Source organism: Montipora foliosa, chromosome 2 (genome assembly GCF_036669935.1).
Source record: "Montipora foliosa isolate CH-2021 chromosome 2, ASM3666993v2, whole genome shotgun sequence".
NCBI classification, from domain to species: domain Eukaryota; kingdom Metazoa; phylum Cnidaria; class Anthozoa; order Scleractinia; family Acroporidae; genus Montipora; species Montipora foliosa.
In genome coordinates this window covers 65718052-65740287 of record NC_090870.1, presented here as the reverse complement: position 1 = coordinate 65740287, position 22236 = coordinate 65718052, and the positions used below count along the sequence as shown (strand labels likewise).

Below are 22236 nucleotides of genomic sequence, written 5' to 3'. Positions count from 1 at the left end.
CGACGTTTGAATCTGTGTGCAGAAAACATAACGCAGCTGATTATGAAAGAAATTAATCCCTTTAACCGAAAGTTGTAGTATGTACCAGTTTAATTGGAGCTTTAACAAGTCCCCCCACCCCACTTTTCTTTGGTCAAACTCCTCTCCCTTCCTGCAAGATAAATTGTCATTGAAATTCTCTGTCTTTTCAGATGATGAAATGCCCCACCCATGAGTACGCAAAAAACACGACTTTGTAAAAACATTTTTTTGTATCCGGTTAAGGCACGTTAAATTTTTAAAAATGCAAAGCTTAACTTCAAGCTCATCACGCCAGGAAGACGGCCTTCGACGTTACCTCTGACATGCACGACACTTCCCTTCTTGTGATTAAATTCTCTATCTCTAGGTACGTACACTGTATGATTAAGTCAAAATCAGAGAAGACGAAGAAGAGGCTCTGCCAGGGTAAATCCCGACAAGCCACATGGCCTAAAAAGTAGCGACAGCACTTAAAGTGAAATCGCGACAAACGACATCCTTTCTTTAACTTTCCGGCGGTAGTGGTCACAGCAACGGGAAACATTAACAAAGCACAGACACGAGACCTTTTAAAATACAGACAAGCGACACGCCCCCCCCCCCTCCCCCTCCTGACAGGGCCTCAAAAAAGTATCTGCCCGTGTTAAAGTGCCCCTGTGACCAAAAAATCAATTCATATTTTTCTTTGAATTTCAAAACTATGTTAACAAAACACTAAGTGACCCACGTTTTAAGCCTTGATTCCAAAAAGACACCTCTTTATTTTAACTGTAATTTTCCTATTATTTAATGATCCGTCATTACTAACAGTATGTTCTTAAGAGATCTGGATCGAGGAGAAAATGACGTCAAAGGCTCACTAGTTTAAGAATGCAATACGTGTGTACGCCGCAGAATTAATATGCAGCACGGGGGTTTTGGGCTTTCAGACTTTTAAACTCACACTTTGCATATATAATAAGCTGCGTTCACACGCTGAAATTTTAAGCTAGTGAGCCTCTGACGTCACTTTTCCCTGGATCCAACCGTCTGAGGTCCAATCGGTCAGTTTTGAACGTGAGTAACGGCGGACCGTGAAATCCAAAACTTACACTCAAAGTAAACGGCCTTTGGATAAAAATCAAAGCTCAAAATTTTGCCAGTCAGGTGTTAAGCAAACACACTTTCAAAATCTGAAGGAAAAAAGGAAGTGGTTTTTTTGATCACAGGGGCACTTTATTAAAGCTCGGCAGGGACAGAGTGCATTAAAGCTTGCATTTGACTGGTACTTAAAGTGCCTAGTATGAAGTTAAAACTATATTTTGCTTATGTTAAAGACTTTTTAAAATGATACAGAATGGTGGGTTTTTTTTTTTTTGGAATACCTTGTCTCGTTCCATAGAAATTCAAGTTTTTGTTTAAAAATCGATGACGTCACAAACTTGACACTAACCCATCATTTTTCGTAAACTGTAGCATGGAGTTTCTATTTCGACAAAAATGGGAAGTTATATTTTGAAAAGTGTATCAAATAAGGGGCTTCTGACGCCATAATTTTCTTGAGAAAGATGTATATTATTTAAATCCATGCTACAGATTTTGTGTTAGAATGTTCTCATAGTGTTGCGTCAAAAATTTGTGAAAGCTCGAACAAAAGTAGATCACACTTGGCAAAAAAGGATAACTGTAGGGTTAAAGGGACTCGAGAAATGAATATTTGAAGACGTCCATAGCAACGGTTTGGTAGTTAAGAGACACCCCCTTAAAATAAGTAAAAGATATTTTTTACTACATAGGCACTTTAAATAAGATGACGTGAGATGTTGTGCAAGACTGGACAAGTGCGAACGATAGACGACACTGAAGCTCACCTCGTTTTACTCTTTTTGACACTGACTTGACTTGCTGATTTCTCGTAAAATGAGGACTACCTATACTCAAATGAAAAAGAAGTCTAGTTCTTGAGTAAGTGATAAATAACTCGAATACTGAATAGACTGTAAGAATGATATACTACATGATTTTCCCCTGTATGAAGATCGTATAGACCCATTTGAAAAATTAAACAAGATTTGGAAAACATTTTTTACAAATCAAATTTGACAAAAAAACTACCTGTTGAAAAGCCATTTTGCGAAAAAATAATCCGTTTCTAGAGTATTGGTATGTTGCAAGGAATTTTACAAATGACGACCCATTATTCTACCAATTGGCCTAATTTTCATATCTATATACATTCCTTTTGATTTTGCAAGTCATGGCGAGTGAATCGTGGTTAACCACCCACCTAAAATACATCGAACCTGGGCAGTTGGTCGAAGGATGTATAAACATAGGCAGCCCAAGCTCGCGTCACTACAGACAGCCGTTGAGAATTTAAACATGTTATAAGACTTTGTATGGGAAATAAAATACAGTCGATTATGAAGCCTAAAAAATGCTCAATTTAACGTTCATTCAATAAAATGAATCAAAATGACTCACCTCTGGTGTATTCTTGTGCCTTTTGGAGTTTATTTTACAGTGTCGGGAAGTCAGTGTTTTCAATGTTCTAAGACGAAGTCAAGGCTGCACACTACGATTCGGTTCGGCTTCTCGAACAGCTCCATGGTTATGAGTGACGCTGTGGGGATGGGGTAAGTGTTGTAAATGAAATAACTGTTCCTCATCGGGTGGAGTTAATTTGACCTCGGACCCAAGCTCCGTGTCCTGTACGGTGATCAGTTGCTGTTAAACTCATCAGCTATCGTAGAATCGAAGCAGAAAATGCTCATTTCCAGCCAAGTGCGTGGGGATTTTTGACGACATCAGCTATCGTGGAATCGAAGCAGAAAATGCTCATTTCCAGCCAAGTGCGTGGGGATTTTTGACGACGAAACATTCACGGAGGTTCGCAAATGATGTGGCTTTAGCTTTGCGTGAAAAAATCTCGGCTGGGATGGATTTTCGAGTCGCAAACCTCCTCTGAGCTGACAACAGTTGGAATCGTAGTGTGCAGCCTTGACTTCGTCTTAGAACATTGAAAACACAGACTTCCCGAAACTGTAAAATAAACTCCAAAAAGCACAAGAATACACCAGGTGAGTCATTTTGATTCATTTTATTGAATGAACGTTAAATTGAGCATTTTTTAGGCTTCATAATCGACTGTATTTATTTCCCATACAAAGTCTTATAACCCGTTTAAATTCTCCGCCATTTCAGGAATTAATATATATTAATACGTCCTAGATATTCCTCACTTCTTCTTCAGCCCCGCTCTTCCTTGCTGCCTACCGCCTGCCCCCGCCCCCGCCCCCACCCGCCTCCACCCCTAAGGCTTTCAGTCACTTAAATGTTCAACGAGTCCATTCGTAGAATAAAGGTTGTCATAAATCATGAAATAAGCTGGCATGAAAGCGGCAAGGAATATTATCATTATATTATTAGAGAGCTTACGCAACGACAACGGCGACAGCAACAAGAACGTCACAAATTTGCATATTTATTGGGCAAAAACAACAACTTTGCACTTTCTGCTCGTGCGTTTTTCACTTTTGTTATTTCTTTGCCGTCGTCATTAAAACAACAACGTGAAATAGCCAAATTTGAGGTTTTATGAAGAACGTCAGCACTTGAAGATAAATTTTGATTTTGTCCCGTAAATTAAGTGCCGTTCCCACCAGTGTCAATTTTGAGGAACTACCACACCCTTGTCACATTAAAAAGGTTGAAATAGTCACGAAGCGATTAGCTTGCATGACAGGCGCTTTATGAGCCAAGCCGGGCGAACGCGATATTTCGCGCGGAGCGCGATAAAGCGCTTGTCATGCAGGCTACGAAGCAACTAAAATAAAGCAAAATTATATTTTGGGATGACGTTCTCGTTGCCGTCACCGTTCTCGTTGCTTAAGCTCCCTGTTAATCTTAAAAAGGAGCCTAAAACTTCAACAGTAGTTCATCAGCATTTTCACAAATCAAGCTATTTTTTAGACGAGTCCTTTAATAGGATTTGGCTTGCAAGAGTGACCATTCTCAATCCCATCGGTAATAATTCCTCATACAAGACTTGCGATTAGCTGGAAAGGTCTGGTTTCGCGGGAAAATCAACCTAAAAATAACTTAGTCTGTATAACCGCCGTTACACAAGTACAATGTGTACTCTCCCACTCATGGGCTCCTGTATAATATCATTCTTTTGCCTAGCTGGCTTTCAGGAGTAGGAGCATAGGAGCCAGGCATGAGTAATTAGGTTTTTTTTTTTTTTAAATCCACTAGACATCACTCTAGTGCATGAGAAAATAATAATAATTTGATGGGGAAAACAAAATTTATCCACAAGTTTTCACTCACCGATTTTTCGAAGACACTCGTGATAGCACAGTTGTTGGCCCTGTGAAAACATACCATTGAAAACTGAATCAAGTAAATATATTTTGTGAACTCCCAAAATTAGGTCTTCACTTAATCTTAGTCAATGGAGTGTTAACTTAAGGAAATCAGACCTTTCAAGAGTTTTTTGCTGAGATCTTTTATCATCATCATCATCATCATCATCATCATCAGCATCATATCATCATCATCATTGTAGTAGTAGTATTAAATCGAGACCGTACAATTCAATATCGAGTTTAGTCAATTGACATAGAATAACGAATACAAAGAACTAGCTTCTCACGATTACATGTAACGTCAGGTAACCTCCTATCGATTTTCAAATTGGTGGCCTATCCTGTGACTCGTAAGGTGTTGCCAACTTCCAAAATCGAGCTTCGCGAAAAACGGGGACAATATGTAAATGTGCTTTCAAGGTTTGATTAGTTGATCTACAATGAAGGAAAACTTCCTTAATTTTGAGAGGTGCAATAGTTACAAGACTTTTGAGGTGGAAAAACAAACAGAATAAAATGACACAGCAGAACATTCTTGGCAAGAACAAAGATATAAACATCATTTAAGTGCTCCAAGGGTCTAAAATTTTGGTTTTGACCATATAATGAATGAACAATGCTTCCACTGTTGCTTTACATTTTAATAATGTTAACACATTTTAATCTCATAAGTAACAGATGTTTGTGCACATAATTCTGAAAATGTTGTACCAAATTCATTAATGAATCTATTTCAATAGGCCATTTCCGAGTTCAAGTCTGCCTCCTCTTCAAAGCGAGTCTAAGTGCGAAGTTTTTGTGACGGTAATTAGTTCTACTTTACATATGAATGAAAACTAATTACAGTATCATAACAAAAACTAATTTTCGAAGGAAGGTGACTAACAGGTCACGCATACCATGCTTACTACAACATTCAGCTGATGGTATGAGTTGTTACATGATTTCAATCACTTCCACGACCTGGCAGTTCGCGAGGAAAATATTATCAGTTTCGTCCGCAGAAAAGTTTGATCGAGGAATAAGTCTAAATAAAGAAGCAGTAACTGCCAACTGCTTGATTTTTAAACGTACATTTTTGTTCATCAAAATAAAGGTAAATGTGCTTTCAAGGTTTGATTAGTTGATCTACAATGAAGGAAAACTTCCTTAATTTTGAAAATAACAAGAGGCTCTAAGTAGCCTATACTCATGCGCTGCCAGGTTATATGTACTTTTGTTGACAGTTTAATAATAATAATAATAATAATAATAATTATTATTATTATTATTATTATTATTATTATTATTATTATTATTATTATTATTATTATTATAACTTTATTGCCCACCACAAAAAAAGGTATATGGACCATATAGGTGTTACAAGAATCTATTTGAGAGAAGTTGCTCTTTACCGTGTGAGTTCATTGACCTATACTTTTCATCTTTATTGAAAGAGTCTGTTTTTTTCGTTGGGTCCATAGACCTGTACTTTTCAAAACAATTTGAAGGAAGTTCTTATTTTTTCTCTGGGTCCATTGGGCTGTAAATTTCTCTCCTCTTTCTTCCAGTTTGCTGCAATTTCTGAAGTAGATTTATGCTTTCTTATTATTAATTTGTTTCCTTTCTATATTTGATAACTCACATAATCATCTAAGAAATGCAACCTCGTAGTTCGTTTCAAAACAATTAAATTTACTTTGAATAATAGAACAAAAGAGATCAATAACAGAATCTACATTTGAAAAGACTTTTGTTCTATCATTTGGTTCAGACCCATTGTATACAAAAACGTGGTACGTCATCTTTTGCTTTGCATATACCACTGAAAAACACAACTAATGCAGTAGCTAGAAATTCAAATCAAAAAGCCTGTGCTGCTTTCCTTATTATCCAAAATGGCAGTTTTAAGCTGTTGTTTACTGGAAACGACATTACAAGATAAATTTCCATGACATCTTGCTCTATGAATAACTTTTACATGGCCAGCGGCCTACGTCTAACTTCTTTAGAAAATCAGAAATAAAAACATATTTTGCTGGAGTAACATTTCTGATAAATTGCTCTTCCATTCTCAATGATACTATCAACGGTTTGAGAGGTGCAATAGTTACAAGACTTTTGAGGTGGAAAAACAAACAGAATAAAATGACACAGCAGAACATTCTTTGCAAGAACAAAGATCTATATAAACATCATTTAAGTGCTCCAAGGGTCTAAAATTTTGGTTTTGAACATATAATGAATGAACAATGCTTCCACTGTTGCTTTACATTTTAATAATGTTAACACATTTTAATCTCATAAGTAACAGATGTTTGTGCACATATATTCTGAAAATGTTGTACCAAATTCAAATCTATTTCAATAGGCCATTTCCGAGTTCAAGTCTGCCTCCTCTTCAAAGCGAGTCTAAGTGCAAAGTTTTTGTGATGGTAATTAGTTCTACTTTACATATGAATGAAAACTAATTATCATAACAAAAACTTCGCACTTAGACTCGCTTTGAAGATGAGGCAGGCCAGAACTCGGAAATGGCCTATTGAAGTACGTGTTGCAAATGGGTCCCATACCTATTAAACCTCTGCCATGAGAGTAAAAAAAATTACACTTCCCATTAGGCAGACAGTATATTGCTACTGTGTAAAGTTCAAGTGTTAACGTATATGCATGATAATTATCCATGAGCAAAGAATCAAAGGCAGCTAACATTGATATAAAATAAGGAAAGTCTGAAATTATAGGAAGCTACATGTAGCTGTGCACTATTTAGCAAACCACTATAACTTTTCACTGGATGTCAACTGATAATTAATGTAGCTTAAGTTATAACCATAACAGGCAAATCTGTCAAAAATAGGAGTCCCTGTTTGCATGATTGTGACAAAGCTGAATACATATTATTCCCAATTTTTATAATTTGAACCAAGTCAGCTGAAGAGGTTATTGGATTCCTGACATTTTAAACAAGTGCCGACAGAGACATTGCCACACATTGTATGCCTGCATTTGCCGCACCAAATACTTCAACATTACCTTGACTGTATGGTACGGCAATAGTTTTAGTTGGATCAACAATTCCTGGACCTGGGTTGTTTGTACGTCATTTGCGAGTCGAATTAACTCAGGAATGTAAGATCTTTGTAAAGCCAAAGATGATTAATTCGTTACATTTCATAAATGTGAACCAAACTTTTCAATACTGGCAAATAAATGGCCTCTAGGTAAAACAAAAGCAAGACGGAAAACCAGAATTTCCCCTTGAAGCACCCTCTAAATTCCTTTGCCAGCAAATAAACAGAATGCAGCATATCAACGACTAGTCTGTATTGTTGAAAGAATTCCCCATTTTGACTTCGTCGCATGCCCATACTGACAATAACAGTACTTCTAAGAACAGTTCAGATTGCTAAAAGTCGGATCAGTTTTTCTCAGGTATTCTCAGTTTCGCTCAAAGCTGCTCTAAGGTTCTCAAAGATCACTAGGAGCTAGCTGAGATGACCGGCATGTTGATGGGGATCAGTTTGAATGACCTTTATGTCGATTCCCGCTCTCGTGCAAAGTGTTTATTTGTAAAACAAATTAGAAAAAATATATCATTTTGTCTTTAATGTCAACAACTTACCTTTGGCTCCACAATGGGACATTCCATTTTTTATCCGCACCCCCCCTATGGAAGGCATTTTTTTAAGTGTCAAGAAGGACCCTGTCGGAATCTGGATTTTCTGCTCCAGTTTAGGGGGTCGGAATCGGGAGTCTTTGTTCTATACAAAAACGGGCCTGTCGGAATCAAGCTTCAGAGTAAAAGGAGCCTGTCGGAATCTAACTTCAGAGGTGAAAGGGACCTGTCGGAATCTGATTTCAGAGCAAAAGGGACCTGTCGGAAAAATGCCTTCCATAGGGGGGGTGCGGATAAAAAATGGAATGTCCCAATCGAAAAAGATTCATTCTAACAGCTCGATCCGTACGACCGCGACTGCAATCACAAAGTTTGAACAGTCAAGATGCGATGATTCGGGCGCGACCATGCACATCCAAGAGAAAATGACACATCTTAAGAGCTAGACTTTCAAAAGTCCTTCGTCTCGTGTAGATTCGCGTCCGAAAAATCACGCTTCGCTCGCCAAAACATTTTCTCCCGGGATTCTCGTGAGGTGGAATTGTGGCAAGTCTACTTAAGGGCTTGGAACATGAGAGGGATGATTGATTTCTTCAAACACGCTCTGTTTATTTTGTCATGCAAAATAGACTGATATTTCAAGCATACATACATTTTAAGACTTTAATACTTCTTTTCAAGTCTTTTTATCAATTTTTCTGACTCAACAGTACATTTTTCAGCAGCTATTAATTGTTTTGAATAATCCCCTACCCGCCCCCCCCCCCCACCCCGCCCCACGTAAAGTTACAGTCTGTAAATGTATGCAAGCATAAATTTCCATGCACTAATGTCACACGGAAAACAAGAAACGGAGGGCATTTTATACCTAATGATCTTCTTAGACGTTTTCGGATGATTGGGTTCAAGTGAAAGCGAGTTACAAACATTGGCGTCGCGCAACTGTGTAACGCAACTTCAACAACTGAGAAAACGGCCTCGTCATATTTAATAAAATATCACAGCTTACAATCTCAACCAATTTACTTAGACTTGAAGGGGTGTGTATTACTAACTTGCCTCTGGACAACAAAGAGGTTTTCAATATGTTTATTTTTACCTAACTTTAAATCCGTGAATGGTGAGCAAATATACTAAGAAAAGCTGAAAGTTCTTTAATGCATTAAATGACGCTTTTTTTCAGAAAGGTTGTAGTATAACCAGGTTATTTATATCCAGAGAGGATTTACGTATCTTTTTTTTGGAGTATGTTTTAGATTAATAGACTTTCCTACTGGGCTCGGTAGATGAGTTCAGGGAAGACAAAATTTAACCATCGTACACCTCCCTTCAATTTGCTTTCTGGAATCTGCAGAAAATCTAGCAGACACATGACCAGCCGCAACGAGGGTAATAGCGATTTTAATAAAAGACTGCGGCAACGCAACGCCACAAAACAACACCATCACTTGTTAAAAGATAAAAAATAATTGCACGTGCGGCACGCATTTCAGGACGTATGTTTACAAGGTTTTGGCGAAAACGTTAGCGTAGAAATGTAACCTTTTCCTTCTCCATTTTTCTCCTAAAACCGCTAGCAGCCAATTTATATTTAGGATGCTTGATCCACATTATACAACTAGCACGAGATGGCGAAAGACTTATGATTGCGGAAAGTTATATTTTAAGGTGACCTTTTTGTCGACGTTGCCGTCGTAGATCTTTCTCGAGGGAAGAAGAGAGAGGACCCTGGGACCGAGGTTGCGCATTTTTCACAAACTTCAATCCACCGCCAAAAACGGGGTGAAATGTGTTCGCAGCTTTATGGAAAAAGACTTAGAAACGTTATGTTTTAACCCGTTACCGGGTATTTTGCCAGAACCACCGGCAAAGCGATTTGAAAGCCTAAGTGAAGTGCTCGACGCGTTCATGCGTGCGCGAGAGCCATTCAAAGAAGAAGATCACAAACTGTCAGAAGATGTTTTGGTTAGGTTATAAAACAAAGGATGAAGTAACTTCTTTCTGTGTAAACGAAGGAAGTCAAATTTTATTTGGAGGAACGGAAGCGTTAAGACCCGGTGAGACAATTTAGCTTTGGGTGTCAAGGATCAGCCCTTCTCTTCAACATTGGTCTGAGTAGAGTCCCTATAAACACTAGGAATCGCCAATTGTTTGAGTGATGTATTTAAACTTTGATTTCCGTTGTTTGGAGTCAGAATTAACAACACAGTTTAAGCTAAAGTATAGTCACAGATCCTCTGCACAAAGAAAAATCGTGTCGAGACCGTTCATTACGTCATTTGATCGTCAGAGAAATCGGAAATTCGTGATTTTGTAACATGCATAGCATTGTTTCAATGTTGATAGTTTTAAAAAATACGCCGCTTGGTATTTCATTGGGTTTATTTTCATCATCACTAAATGAACAACATAGCGCCAGAAGGAGGAAGTCGATAAGCATCACATGCCTTTGCGCTGCTCCCGGTTAATCCTTAAAAGTATTTGATGTCTGTCAGCAGTTGTGACAGAGCAATATTAAGATAAACCTGATTTCCTAAATTACATCGTATTGGGGTGCACGAAATCCATTGATAACTCAGCCAACAATCTTTTTTTACCTTTAATGTGGACACAGGTACTTCTACAAAGGAGTAAGGAAAATTCGATGTAAAACGGGTTGAATGGTGACCCCGAAATATGAGCACACTGCTAAATACCCTGCCACTTATTTGCACTTATAACAGCTATTGTTTTCTGACTCGTTCTTCAAAGAGTGTGTCGAGTGCTAACAAAGATGGTCTCATAAATTGCACCAGTTGATGATTTCATTGTCTGGGAAATTGACTCTGAAGTGATGAGAATCCGTGATTTTACAACTGCCTGATATTGTTTACCCGGCGATGACAACACTGTGACAATTTGATGTGTATGAAAGCAATCATATATTTCCCATATTCAATCAAGTCGTGCCTTCCTTTTTACTTTTCAAGAACTTTGATGTACATTTGTGTCCAATTTGTAGTCAGGCTTTAAGAGGGAAGCTATAATAAAATGAATTTGTAAGTTGCTGTGCAATCTGTTAGCCTTGTCACCTGATAAATGTGCCCTCAAGTCAAAACGTCAATCGAAATCACAACTGACCACATCGTGCGACAACGAAGACCACATTATTCCCGACGTAGTCAATCGAACTCACAAAAAAATTTTGCCGATCAATCGAACTTTCAGTAATCGAACACTTCAACAATCTAACAGTAATCGAACTCGATGAAACATAATCGAACACCTCAACAATCAGAAACACGAACCAGTTTCATCTGGTCTGAAACAAAGCGTTGCGGTCAAATAAGTTATTTATTGGCTTCTATTTCAAACACGAGTACAACAGGCAAGATGTCGGACCGGGCAGAGGTGAACCCAATCGACGCGATTGGTTCGATCAGTAGAAAAACAAAATGGTATACAAAATTGATAAGCATTAACTCTTAGTTCTATTGTGGAAGCGGTGGTAAAAGGCTACCACGAGCGCTCTTTCGCCGTCCGTGTCGGGGGTACATTTGTTGTCAAGCAGACAAGAGGAGATAGGGGTCCGGCTCTGAGGGTAACTGACGATGACCGCGGTCAGCTTAAGTTCATTGAAATGTGTTAATATCTCTCACACTTGCTCCTCTAGTTAAAACTCAGTTAAAGAGTGAATTCCTTCCAATTCTACTAAGAGTTAATGCTTATCAATTTTGTATACCATTTTGTTTTTCTACTGAACAAAATCGAACCAATCGCGTCGATTGGGTTCGGTAATCGAACTCACAAAAAGTTCCAGTTCGATTATGTTCAATTGCCGAACCAATCGAACTCCAATCGAACGATTGGGTTCGATTGGGTTCGATTGGTTTTTGGTTCGGTTTCGTTCGATTGACTACGCCGGGATTATTATTTATATTTTTTATTATTATGCGTAAACGTAGGGCCGACTTTTTTCAAGATTACCCAAATGCAATCCGTTTCAGTGTTGTCCATTTGTGTCCACCTATGATTTTTTTTCTTTTAGCTGTATCTCTTTTATGTTGTTCAATTTAACAAATTTTTTACCAAAGTATTACGTTGGGTGCCCCTGGTATATCCAACAGCACTGTTCAGTTTTAATTTATTCGGTGCGTAACTCAGCAAGGCTAATCCAGCTAGCAGTGGCCAAGCGGTACTTGAATGAACATTGGTCATAATTTCACAAGCAGGATAGTTACAAAATGCACTACACTATTAATGAAAGCTTTAATTCTCGCGGTCGTTCAAAAAATGAAGGATATGACTGCTTGCAGAGCACTATTTGAAGCGAATACGAGGGATTGCGGGAGCACTAGTTCCATTATCATTATTATTTACTATTTCATTATTTTTACTAACGTTTCTCAGTGGAAGGGTATTCTGCAATTGCCCCTCCACTATTACTGAGGTTTAAATTTTCTAGTTCTAAAGTACGAGGATCACTTCTACATTTCGTACCTCAGTAATTTTCATCATTGGTCTCCGTGCATTTACGGCTCCTGAACACTTCTGCAAACACGTATTTATCGCTGTCAGATATTGCTGCAAGTTTTGCTTCTTGCCGCTTGCAACAACAGCAGAGCGACAAAGGTGTGGAGCTTCCAGGGAAAGCCAAACATACGCAAGGAAAACGTGATAGAAGTAAGATAGCTGCATGGCTACATGAATTGTTCAAACGAATGTAGTCTGATGATTTTCACCTTGCCGATAAGGGCACAAACTAAAAAAACCGCAAATATTTGTTATTTATATATAGCGTCACACTTGATCACTTTGATGACGTCCAGATTTGGCAAAATGAAGCGCAACAAACAATTTAATCAGCATCGATATTTTAACAGAGCAAGAGGTCAGACAGTACGTGATGTCGATAACTAAACTGATTGAACTAACAAGTACGCTCCTTTGCTGTGGCAACCCCGTTTGAGTGGAATGCACTTCGGTCCACCACCACCCTAAACATGTATGTTTAGAGAAGCTTTTCATACTTCACCTAATTAATTTCAGGTTGTTTCTTGTTTATTTTAGTTTTGTAGTTTTTATTGTAACCCACCATGATCCTTTTTTTAACAGCGCTATATTATTATTATCATTATCATTATCATTATCATTATCATTATCATTATCATTATCATTATTATTATTATGCTACGTCAATGATATGGCATGTCCTGCTGGTCTTCTCGACAACCACAAGGTCTGGTTTATTGTGCTGTAATTTCTTATCTTTCTAGATGGTAAAATCCCACAATATCTTGACGTCTGAGCTTTCCACCACCGGTTCTGGAACACGCTCATACCACTTATCACCACATTCAACTCCGTAATGCTTGCACAGGTCCCAATGGACCCCTTCATTATTATTATTATTATTATTATTATTATTATTATTATTATTATTATCATTATCATTATCATTATCATTATCATTATCATTATCATTATCATTATCATTATCATTATCATTATTATTATTATTATTATTATTATTAACTCAGACTGTTATCAGCAGTTATTACTAACGGTAATAGGACTGAGTGTTCGGTCTGTAATCATACGAGGGATTAACAAAATCGGACGATCGCGTTGCGGGAGTCCGATTTGTTTAATCACGAGTATGATTACAGACCAACTTGGATGACACAAAGTACTGTTACTAATTCATCATGACCATTACAATTTCCGAGAAAACATATGCATTCCTTTTTCACTGTTTAATGTTACAAATTCGTCCATTTTGGAAACTTGGAAACTGTATATATGTATAAACAAAACTGTCGGTTGGATCTATATTATTTAATAAGACGTTTAATAAGACGAATTCTAGTGACAACTCGAATGCTCTGTTTTCATTCATGGATTAGTTACAAGATGCTCAGATACCCTTTCAAACGTTTTCCTTAGGTGGTTCGTTGAATAAGGGAAAAAAAAAACAACGGCAATTGGCAAGGTGAAGTGGCCGACTGAGAACTTGAAACTGACTATATAAACTGATGGAAAACGATAGTTTAACTTAAAAATCAAACGGTTTTAATGAACAACTTCAATGTACGTGATGAGGAAGGCGCATTTTCAGACAACGAAAATTAATTTCTTAATTCATGGATAAATCGAAGATAATCCTTTCATCGTTAACAAATCTGCCTTTATGACGACGCATTTCGTGAAATACCAAAAGCCTGTTTCATTCATAAGAAGGGCCATTCTGTCAGACGACAGTTAATCCTCGGAAAACTGTGCTAATAACCTTTGCTAATCGACCCCCAACTCTAGTTTTAAGCAATAGAACTTTTATTGGTCACGCAGCTAAAGGAACTCCTGTTGGAATGAGTGCTAGCTGGAGTGGATGGTTAGTTGACGCACTTCTCCCAAATTCCATCGTATTAGTGCCATTGACCTTCAAAAATGAGTTTATGCTCAATCAGCACAAGAATAAAACAGCACCCAGTTATTAACCGTGATTGCTCAAGCTTTAATAGCAGAGTTTTACATAATACTTCCGTAAAACGGCTGATTCCCGCGCTGAACATCTCGACAACCTGATGCTACAGCGATAGACGCAGTTACCGGGCCCAACCCAATGAGATTTAATAGTCCGTAGGGCTTATGTTTACCGTTTGTCTCTTCAGTAATATAGACGACTTTTCAAAAAATTGCACGCGAGAGGAGAGAGGACCCTGGGAACGAGGTTTCTTTCCTCAGTAAAATGCTGAGATTTCTGCGCAGCATTATGAAAAAAGACTTGGAAATGTCATGTTTTAACCCGTTACCGGTATTTCACCAGAACCACCGGCAAAGCGATTTGAAAGCCTAATTGAAGTGCTCGACGAGTTAATGAGTGCGCGAGAGCCATTCAAAGAACGGATATCACAAACTAATATTAATAATAATAATAATTAGAATTTATTTAGCGCTTATACAAACAATTCTAAGCGCTTAAACAATTGGAGTCAGAGGTAAACAGAATTAAAGCTTAAGCATCGTTACAGATCTTTCTACATAAAGAAAAATCGTGTCCAGATTATTTATTACGTCATTTGATCGCCAGAGAAATCGGAAATACGTGATTTTGTCGCATAGCATAGCATTTATTTTTATAATCACTTACATGAACAATAAAGCGCCGGACGTTGATAAACATTACGTACATTTTGCGCTGCTAAAATTTTGTGTGCTGAATACCCTGCCACTTATTTGCATAACAATAACAGCTATTGTATTCTGACTTGCCTTCAAAGAACGCCCCCGAGTGCTAATAAAGGTGGTCGCCAGCGATGATACCTTGTTTTTAGTTGTCTGAGTGCGATCTTGACTGATTACATTGCCCGGCAAACAGGCTTTGAAGTGGCATGTAATGATGTTATGAAAGCTGGAGTAGTCCCAGCTGGACTATGGACTCTGAACTCCGGACCGTCAACAAAAGAATTCAAAAATTAAAATTCTGGACACTAAGTTGACAAATATCCTCCCTATCCGTGTTCAGAAAGAGATGACTTTTGAAAAAAAATTGCACACTAGGTGATATCTACCATTCATTAATAAAGAAGGCCTATCTAATGTTAATAAATACTTTATTTAAGTCTCAAGTTTATTTAGCCGATCACGAGTGCTCTACTAATTGGGGAGAAAACAAAGTGGGAACAAATCGACTGAAATGAGTACAAATCGAATCTTGATTTTTGAGAGGAGGGGAAAACTGGAGTATCCGGGGAAAAAACCTCTCGGAGCAGATTAGAAAACCAACAACATCAACGCACACATGGCATCGAATCCGGGAATCGACCCGGGCCACGATGCAAAGGTGAAAGGCGAGTGCTCTCACCACTGCGCCAGCCATGCTCCTCTAATAAAGCGTATTTCATAAAGAAGTTAATTAAGGAAGAATATAGTGATATAATGATGAATATCTTGAATTAGGCTAAACAAATTAGAAACGTTAGTGAACTTAACTTTGGCAAGAATTCTTTTTAGAACATACAGCGTGCGTGCTAGTCCAATCCAAATCATATTAAGAAGTTGGTAAACACAGAGGCAGGTCGTACATATAAAGTAAAAATAGCGATTGACTGGAACGAAAAAGCCTGAAATTAAATATTTCTGGGTCACTAGAGCGACAGGGCCTGCGTTGCAGTAGGTGTTAGAGAGAGATTATGGATAGTGACTGGTGCATTTAAGCTACAGGTAGATTATGTGATTAGCAATTCTAGGTCGACACCGATTACCCGTAATTTTCGAGATTATCCCAAGTAAGTCTTTCTCTATTTCCGAATTCTGAAGTTGTGAGAGTAGTTGAGTCAACAGTTTCTTAGATTAATGAAGCTTTTTTAGCTTCAATGAAGTGTATACAGATCGTTGTCCGTCTTCAATTGAGCCAACAGTTTTACAGCCCTCTGTGATTACTCGTTCACGATGTACCTTACGAATTTTCTTTTTAAAGCTATAAATTGATTCTGCGTTTTTTACATCTTTGCGTAATTTATTACTGGACCCGCATATCTTAGGCTATGTCTCCCGTACGTTGTTGTGTTGTATCGAGCAATAAAAAAAACAGAATTTCTGAGCCCATAGCAAGGTTTATCTAACTTGAAAATGTCCTCTATGTACGGATGGCATATTGTGCTTTACCTTATACATAATTAAGGCTATATCCTGCAATCGACGACAGCCTAGTGTCTTTATTGAGTTTGTAAGTGGCAGGGTATTTAGCAGTTAAGCCAAAAGGATGAAGCAACTTCTATCTTTGTACATGAAGGAAGTCAAATTTTATTTGGAAGAAAGAAAGCGTTAAGATGACGCAATATAGCTTTGGGTGCCAAAGATCAGCTCTTCTCTTCAACACTTAGTTCCAAATCCCATTTAGTCTGACCCTAAGTAGAGTTCTTATAACATTAGGAGTCGCCAATTGTTAGACTGATATTTAATTTGTTTGGAGTCGGTCAGAATCAAATAGAATTAAAAGCTTAAGCATTGTCACATATTTCTGCAAAAAGAAAAATCGTGTCCACACTGTTTCTTTCGTAATTTGTTCTCCAGAGAAATCAGAAATTCGTGATTTTGTAGCATAGCATAGAATTGTTTTAAGGCTGAAAGTCGTAAAAAAGACCCCGTATGGTATTTCATTGGGTTTATTTTCATAATCACTTACATGAACCATATAGCGCCGAAAGGAGAAAGTTGATAAGCATCACGTACCTTTGTGCTGCTCGTAGTTTAAACCTTAAAGTTAATGCGTAAAAGATGTCTAGCCGCTGGCAGAGTAAGCAATATCAAGGTGCACCGGCTTTCACCTAATTGCCTTCCTAAATTACAACGTATTGGGGTGCACGAAATCCATTGATAACTGGCTCAGCAATGTTTTTACCTTTAATGTGAACACAGGTATTTCTACACAAGAGTAAGAAAAATCGATGTAAAACGGGTTGACTACTAAACCCGAAAGTCAATTTTTTCTAATGAGCAAAATGCTGAGTACCTTGCCACTTATTTGCGTAAGAATAACAGCTATTGTGTTCTGACTCTTTCCTCAAAGAACGCCCCTGAGTGCCAAAAGAGGTGGCTCCCCTGTGAGGATACCGTGTTTTTAGTTGCCTGAGTGCGATCTTGATCGATGATTACATTGTTATATAGGCAAACAGATTTTGAAGTGGTGTATGATGAAAGCTAGAGTGGACCCAGCTGGACTCTGGAATGTGGACCGTCAACCAAAGAATTCAATTTTTTTTAAAAATTAAGAGCAACCAGGAAATTCATTTTCAACTTAAGAAGAAGCGACACCATTATCTGTAAGCCAGACAACAAAAGGGATGACGAGAAAACGCATAAGTGTTAGTTGTTTGGAACGCAAGGATTAAACTTCGCTCTTCTGTGTTGCATTGGCTTTCGCGTTCATCGACCTCATTGCTCATTAGTGAAAGCTTTAATTTTCGCGGTCGTTTAAAAGGTGAATGAAAAGACTCCTTGCAGACAATTATTTGAAGCAAATCCAATGTTAAAGAGGTTTTGATTTTCTAGTTAGTTAAGTGCGAGGATTACCTCTACATTTCGTACCTCAGTATTATTGATCATTGATATCCGTGCCTTTATGTCTCCTGAACACTTCTGCAAACACTGATTTAACGCTGTCCAATATTGCTCAGAGTCTTGCTTCTTGTGGCTTGCAACAACAGCAGAGCGACAAAGGTGTGGAACTTCCACGGACAGCCAAACATACGCAAGGAAAATGTGATAGAAGTATCGAGATAGCTGCATGGTCAATTATTCTAAAGCAATGTGGTCTGATGATTTCACCTTGCCGATAATGGCAACAACTAAAAACCGCAAATCAGTTTGTTATTTATATATGGCGTCACCCTTTGATCACCTAGGCGACGTTGTCAAACAAAGAGAATTGCAACGTTATTCTTTCGCCCGTTGTTCTTCCAGATTTCGCAGAATGAGGCCCAACACTTAAAAAGATAAAGTTTTGAGATGAATTTTGCATCGAAATTTAAAAAGAGCAAGAGAACAAAAAGTACGTGATGTCGATAACTAAACTGATTAAGGGCCTGATTACGTGGTGAGTTTCAGCGCGGGCTGAAATTTCGCTCCGCCCACCGGGCTGGGTGCAAAACGCAAATTTCAATGTGAAAACTTACTGAGATGCGACGACACAATCGATGCGTATGCTCACTTTCCTTTTGTTGATAGCGGGCTGATAAATCAATAACGATTACATGGAGCTGAAAATCCTAGCCCGGTTTCAGGCGAGTCATAACAAATGACCAAAGGCTAACAGAATGATCTCTTCTTCGCATGATGATGATGATTATTATTATTATTATTAACTCAGACTGTTATCAGTGGTTATTAATGATATAAGATCATTGTAATACTCATACCATCTGTGGTCCTCAAGTCATATTTACTTAAAAATAAACGGTTCCTGTTTCCGCAGCATTTTAATCCCGGGGGAGGGGGGGGGGATTTTTGGATTTTGTTCTCGCTTAGGGTGTTCCGGGCAAAGCGCCAATATGTTAAGCCGCCAACGTCTCGTTTAGGGTTCCGCGAAGAAACACAGAATTACTCGACGAGAAGCAGAAGTCAAATTTTCTTTTCAACTTTTTTTAGGGGTGAAAATTGGCTTAAGCCACGCCCAGATTGGTCTCCTGTAGGGGGTCACAAAAAGCTTGAGCCACGCCCAGATGGTCTCCTTTAGGGGTTAAATTCAAAATTTTCTACGAGCATCCCCGTCTGTTCCATATGGGAGTTCCCCCCCCCCCCCGGATTTTCATATCTTTGGTCTATGCTGGTTATCATATTTTCACGTAGTGCCCTTCTGTGGCATTTGCATAACGGAATGATAAACAGGATGTCGATTCTAACAGACGGAATTTCCATAAAGTCTCCAACCAGGCCTATATTTCCCACGCAAACAGGAAACCGCAATTTTCGATCTTACGTAAAGAGGTCAACACAGCACTGCGGAAGAACATTAAAGTGTGTGAAATATATATTGGCCGAAGACTTCAAAGCATTTTTGCTGGCTGTTTGTATGTATGTATAAATCAAATGGGTCGGTTGGATCGAGGAAGAGATAATTTTATAAGACGTTTAATAAGACGAATGCTAGTGACAACGCGAATGCTCTGCTTTTATTCATGGATTAGTTACAAGATGCTCAGATACCCTTTCAAACGTTTTCCTCAAGTGGTTCGTTGAACCAGGAAAAAAACAACGGCAATTGGCAAGGTGAAGTCGACTGAGAACTTGAAACTGACTATAAATTGATGGAAAACGACGGTTTAGCTTAAAAATCAAAACTTTTTAATAAACAACTAAATGTACGTGATGGCAAATGCTTTCTATTTTCGCCCATCGCTACGATTGAGAAAGGTGCATAACAGACAATGAAAATTAATCTCTCTTAATTAATGGGTAAAGTGGAGATAATCCTTTCATCGGTAACAAAATCCGCCTTAATGACGACGCATTTCGTGAAATAACAAAAGTCGGTTTCATTCACAAGAAAGGCCATTTAGACGTCAATTAATCCTCGAAAAACTGTGCAAATAACCTTTGCTAATCGACCCCCAACTCTAGTTTGAGAAAGAGGTCTTTTATCACGAAGCTAAAGGAACTTCTGTTGGAATGAGTGCCAGCTGGAGGGGAAGTTTAGTTGACGGACGCACTTCTCCCAAATTCCACCGTATTAGTGTCATTGACCTTTGAAAATGAGTTTATGCTCAATAAACACAAGAATACCTCAGCACGCAGTTATTAACCATGATTGCTCAATCATTTCACAAAATACTTCCGTAAAACGACTGATTCCCGCCCTTTCCGAGTCAAGAAGGCTGAACATCTCGACAACCTGATGCTACTGGAAGACTCAGTTACCCAGCCCAACAGAATGAGATTTAATAGTCGGTCAAGCTTCATTTACGTAATTTGAGCAAAAACGCATTGTCACTACGAACTCGAATAAGGTAAAACAGGCCTTTACTTCGGGAGTTACCTCATTTTGGACAAAAAAAATTTACGTGCCACGTCATTTCAATAGCCTTGTCCCCTTCAATTTAAATCTTGATGAAAAATTGAACACAGACTCTAAATTTACACCTTTCCGCCCAATCCGTTGTAAAATTTAATAGATTCTATGTTTGTTCAGTAATAGATGGCTTTTGAAAAAAATGCACACAAGGCGATATCTATCATTCATTAATAAAGCATTGCTGTCTAACATTTCTAATTTGTTTAGCCTAACTCAAGATATTCATCATTATAACACTATATTCTTCCTTAATCAACTTCTTTAAAAAATACGCTTGATTAGAGGAACATGGCTGGCGCAGTGGTGAGAGCACTCGCCTTTCCGCTTGGTGGAACCCTATGTGAAGTGCTCGACGAGATAATGCGTGCGCGAGAGCCATTAAAAGAACGGATATCACAAACTGTCACAAGACGTTTAACATAACATAATATAACGTAAATTGTTCAGCGTGTACTATTGAGTTTATAGTTGCCTTTAAGAAGTTTACTATGAGAAGAAGCGTAAGAGTCGCACGAGGCGATAGTACAGTGTTAACTATTGTTAGTTTCGGGAAGTAATGTCTCAACAAGATCGGTGCTGTGATGGATCTCAAGATCCGAATGTGATATGTTCAACATTGAAGCCTTTATTGAGTAAGTTCGTTAAGTGGCAGGGCATTCAGCAGTTACGCCAAAAGGTTGAAGCAACTTCTTTCTTTGTACATGAAGGTAGTCAAATTTTATTTGGAGGAAAGGAAGCGTTAAGATGACGCAATATAGCTTTGGGTGCCAAAGATCAGCCCTTGATCTCTTCAACACTCAGTTCCAAATCCAATTCAGTCTGGCCTTAAGAAGTGTTTTTATAACATTAGGAGTCACCAATTGTTAGAGTGAGATTTACGTTGTTTGGAGTCAAAATCAAATAGAATTAAAAGCTTAAGCATCTTCACATATTTTTCTGGAAAGAGAAAAATCGTGTCCAGACTGTTTCTTTCGTGATTTGATCTCTATAGAGATCAGGAATTTTGTAGCATAGAATAGCATTGTTTCAAGGCTGACAGTCGTAGAAAAGACCCCGCATTGTATTTCATTGGGTTTATTTTCATAATCACTTCCATGAACCATCAGTAGCGCCGAAAGGAGAAAGTTGATCCGCATCACATACCTTTGCGCTGCTCGCAGTTTAAACCTTAAAGTTAATGCGAAGAAGATGTCTAGCCGACGGCAGAGCAAGCAATAACAGCCCACACCGACAGTCGCACGCACCGGCTCTAATAGCCTTCCTAAATTACAGCGTATTGGGGTGCACGAAATCCATTGATAACTCGGTCAACAATGTTTTTACCTTTAATGTGAACACGGGTATTTTTACGGGAGTAAGAAAAATTTGATGTAAAACGGGTTGACTAGTGAACCCGAAAGTACAATTATTTATGAGCAAAATGCTGAATACCCTGCCACTTATTTGCGTAGGAATAAAAGCTTTTGTGTTCTGACTCTTTCCTCAAAGAACGCCCCCGAGTGCTAAAAGAGGTGGCTCCCCTGTGAGGATACCGTGTTTTTAGTGATTACATTGTTAGGGTTAGGCAAACAGATTTTGAAGTGGTGTATGATGAAAGCTTGACTGGACCCAGCTGGACTCTGGACCGTCAACCAAAGAATTCAATTTTTTTAAAAAATAAGAGCTACGAGCAAATTGATTTTCATCTTAAGTTAAATAGTTTAATAAGTTGAATA

The 22236-nt window shown here is 38.3% G+C and overlaps 1 protein-coding gene across 1 annotated transcript in view; it reads right to left on the bottom strand.

The window, feature by feature from the left end:
* The window catches only part of LOC137991938 (uncharacterized), a 50509-nt gene extending 31664 nt beyond the window's left edge, over positions 1 to 18845 (bottom strand). Inside the window, exons 1-5 of the mRNA XM_068836964.1 lie at positions 18627 to 18845; positions 18040 to 18299; positions 4333 to 4372; positions 1872 to 1931; positions 1 to 12 (exon numbers count right to left, since the gene is read on the bottom strand). The exon at positions 1 to 12 is cut by the window's left edge and continues 33 nt beyond it. Coding sequence (XP_068693065.1) covers positions 1 to 12; positions 1872 to 1931; positions 4333 to 4372; positions 18040 to 18240 — 313 coding nt within the window. The 5' untranslated portion in view covers positions 18241 to 18299; positions 18627 to 18845. The remainder of the gene's footprint in view (positions 13 to 1871; positions 1932 to 4332; positions 4373 to 18039; positions 18300 to 18626) is intronic.
* Positions 18846 to 22236: the final 3391 nt, after the last annotated feature.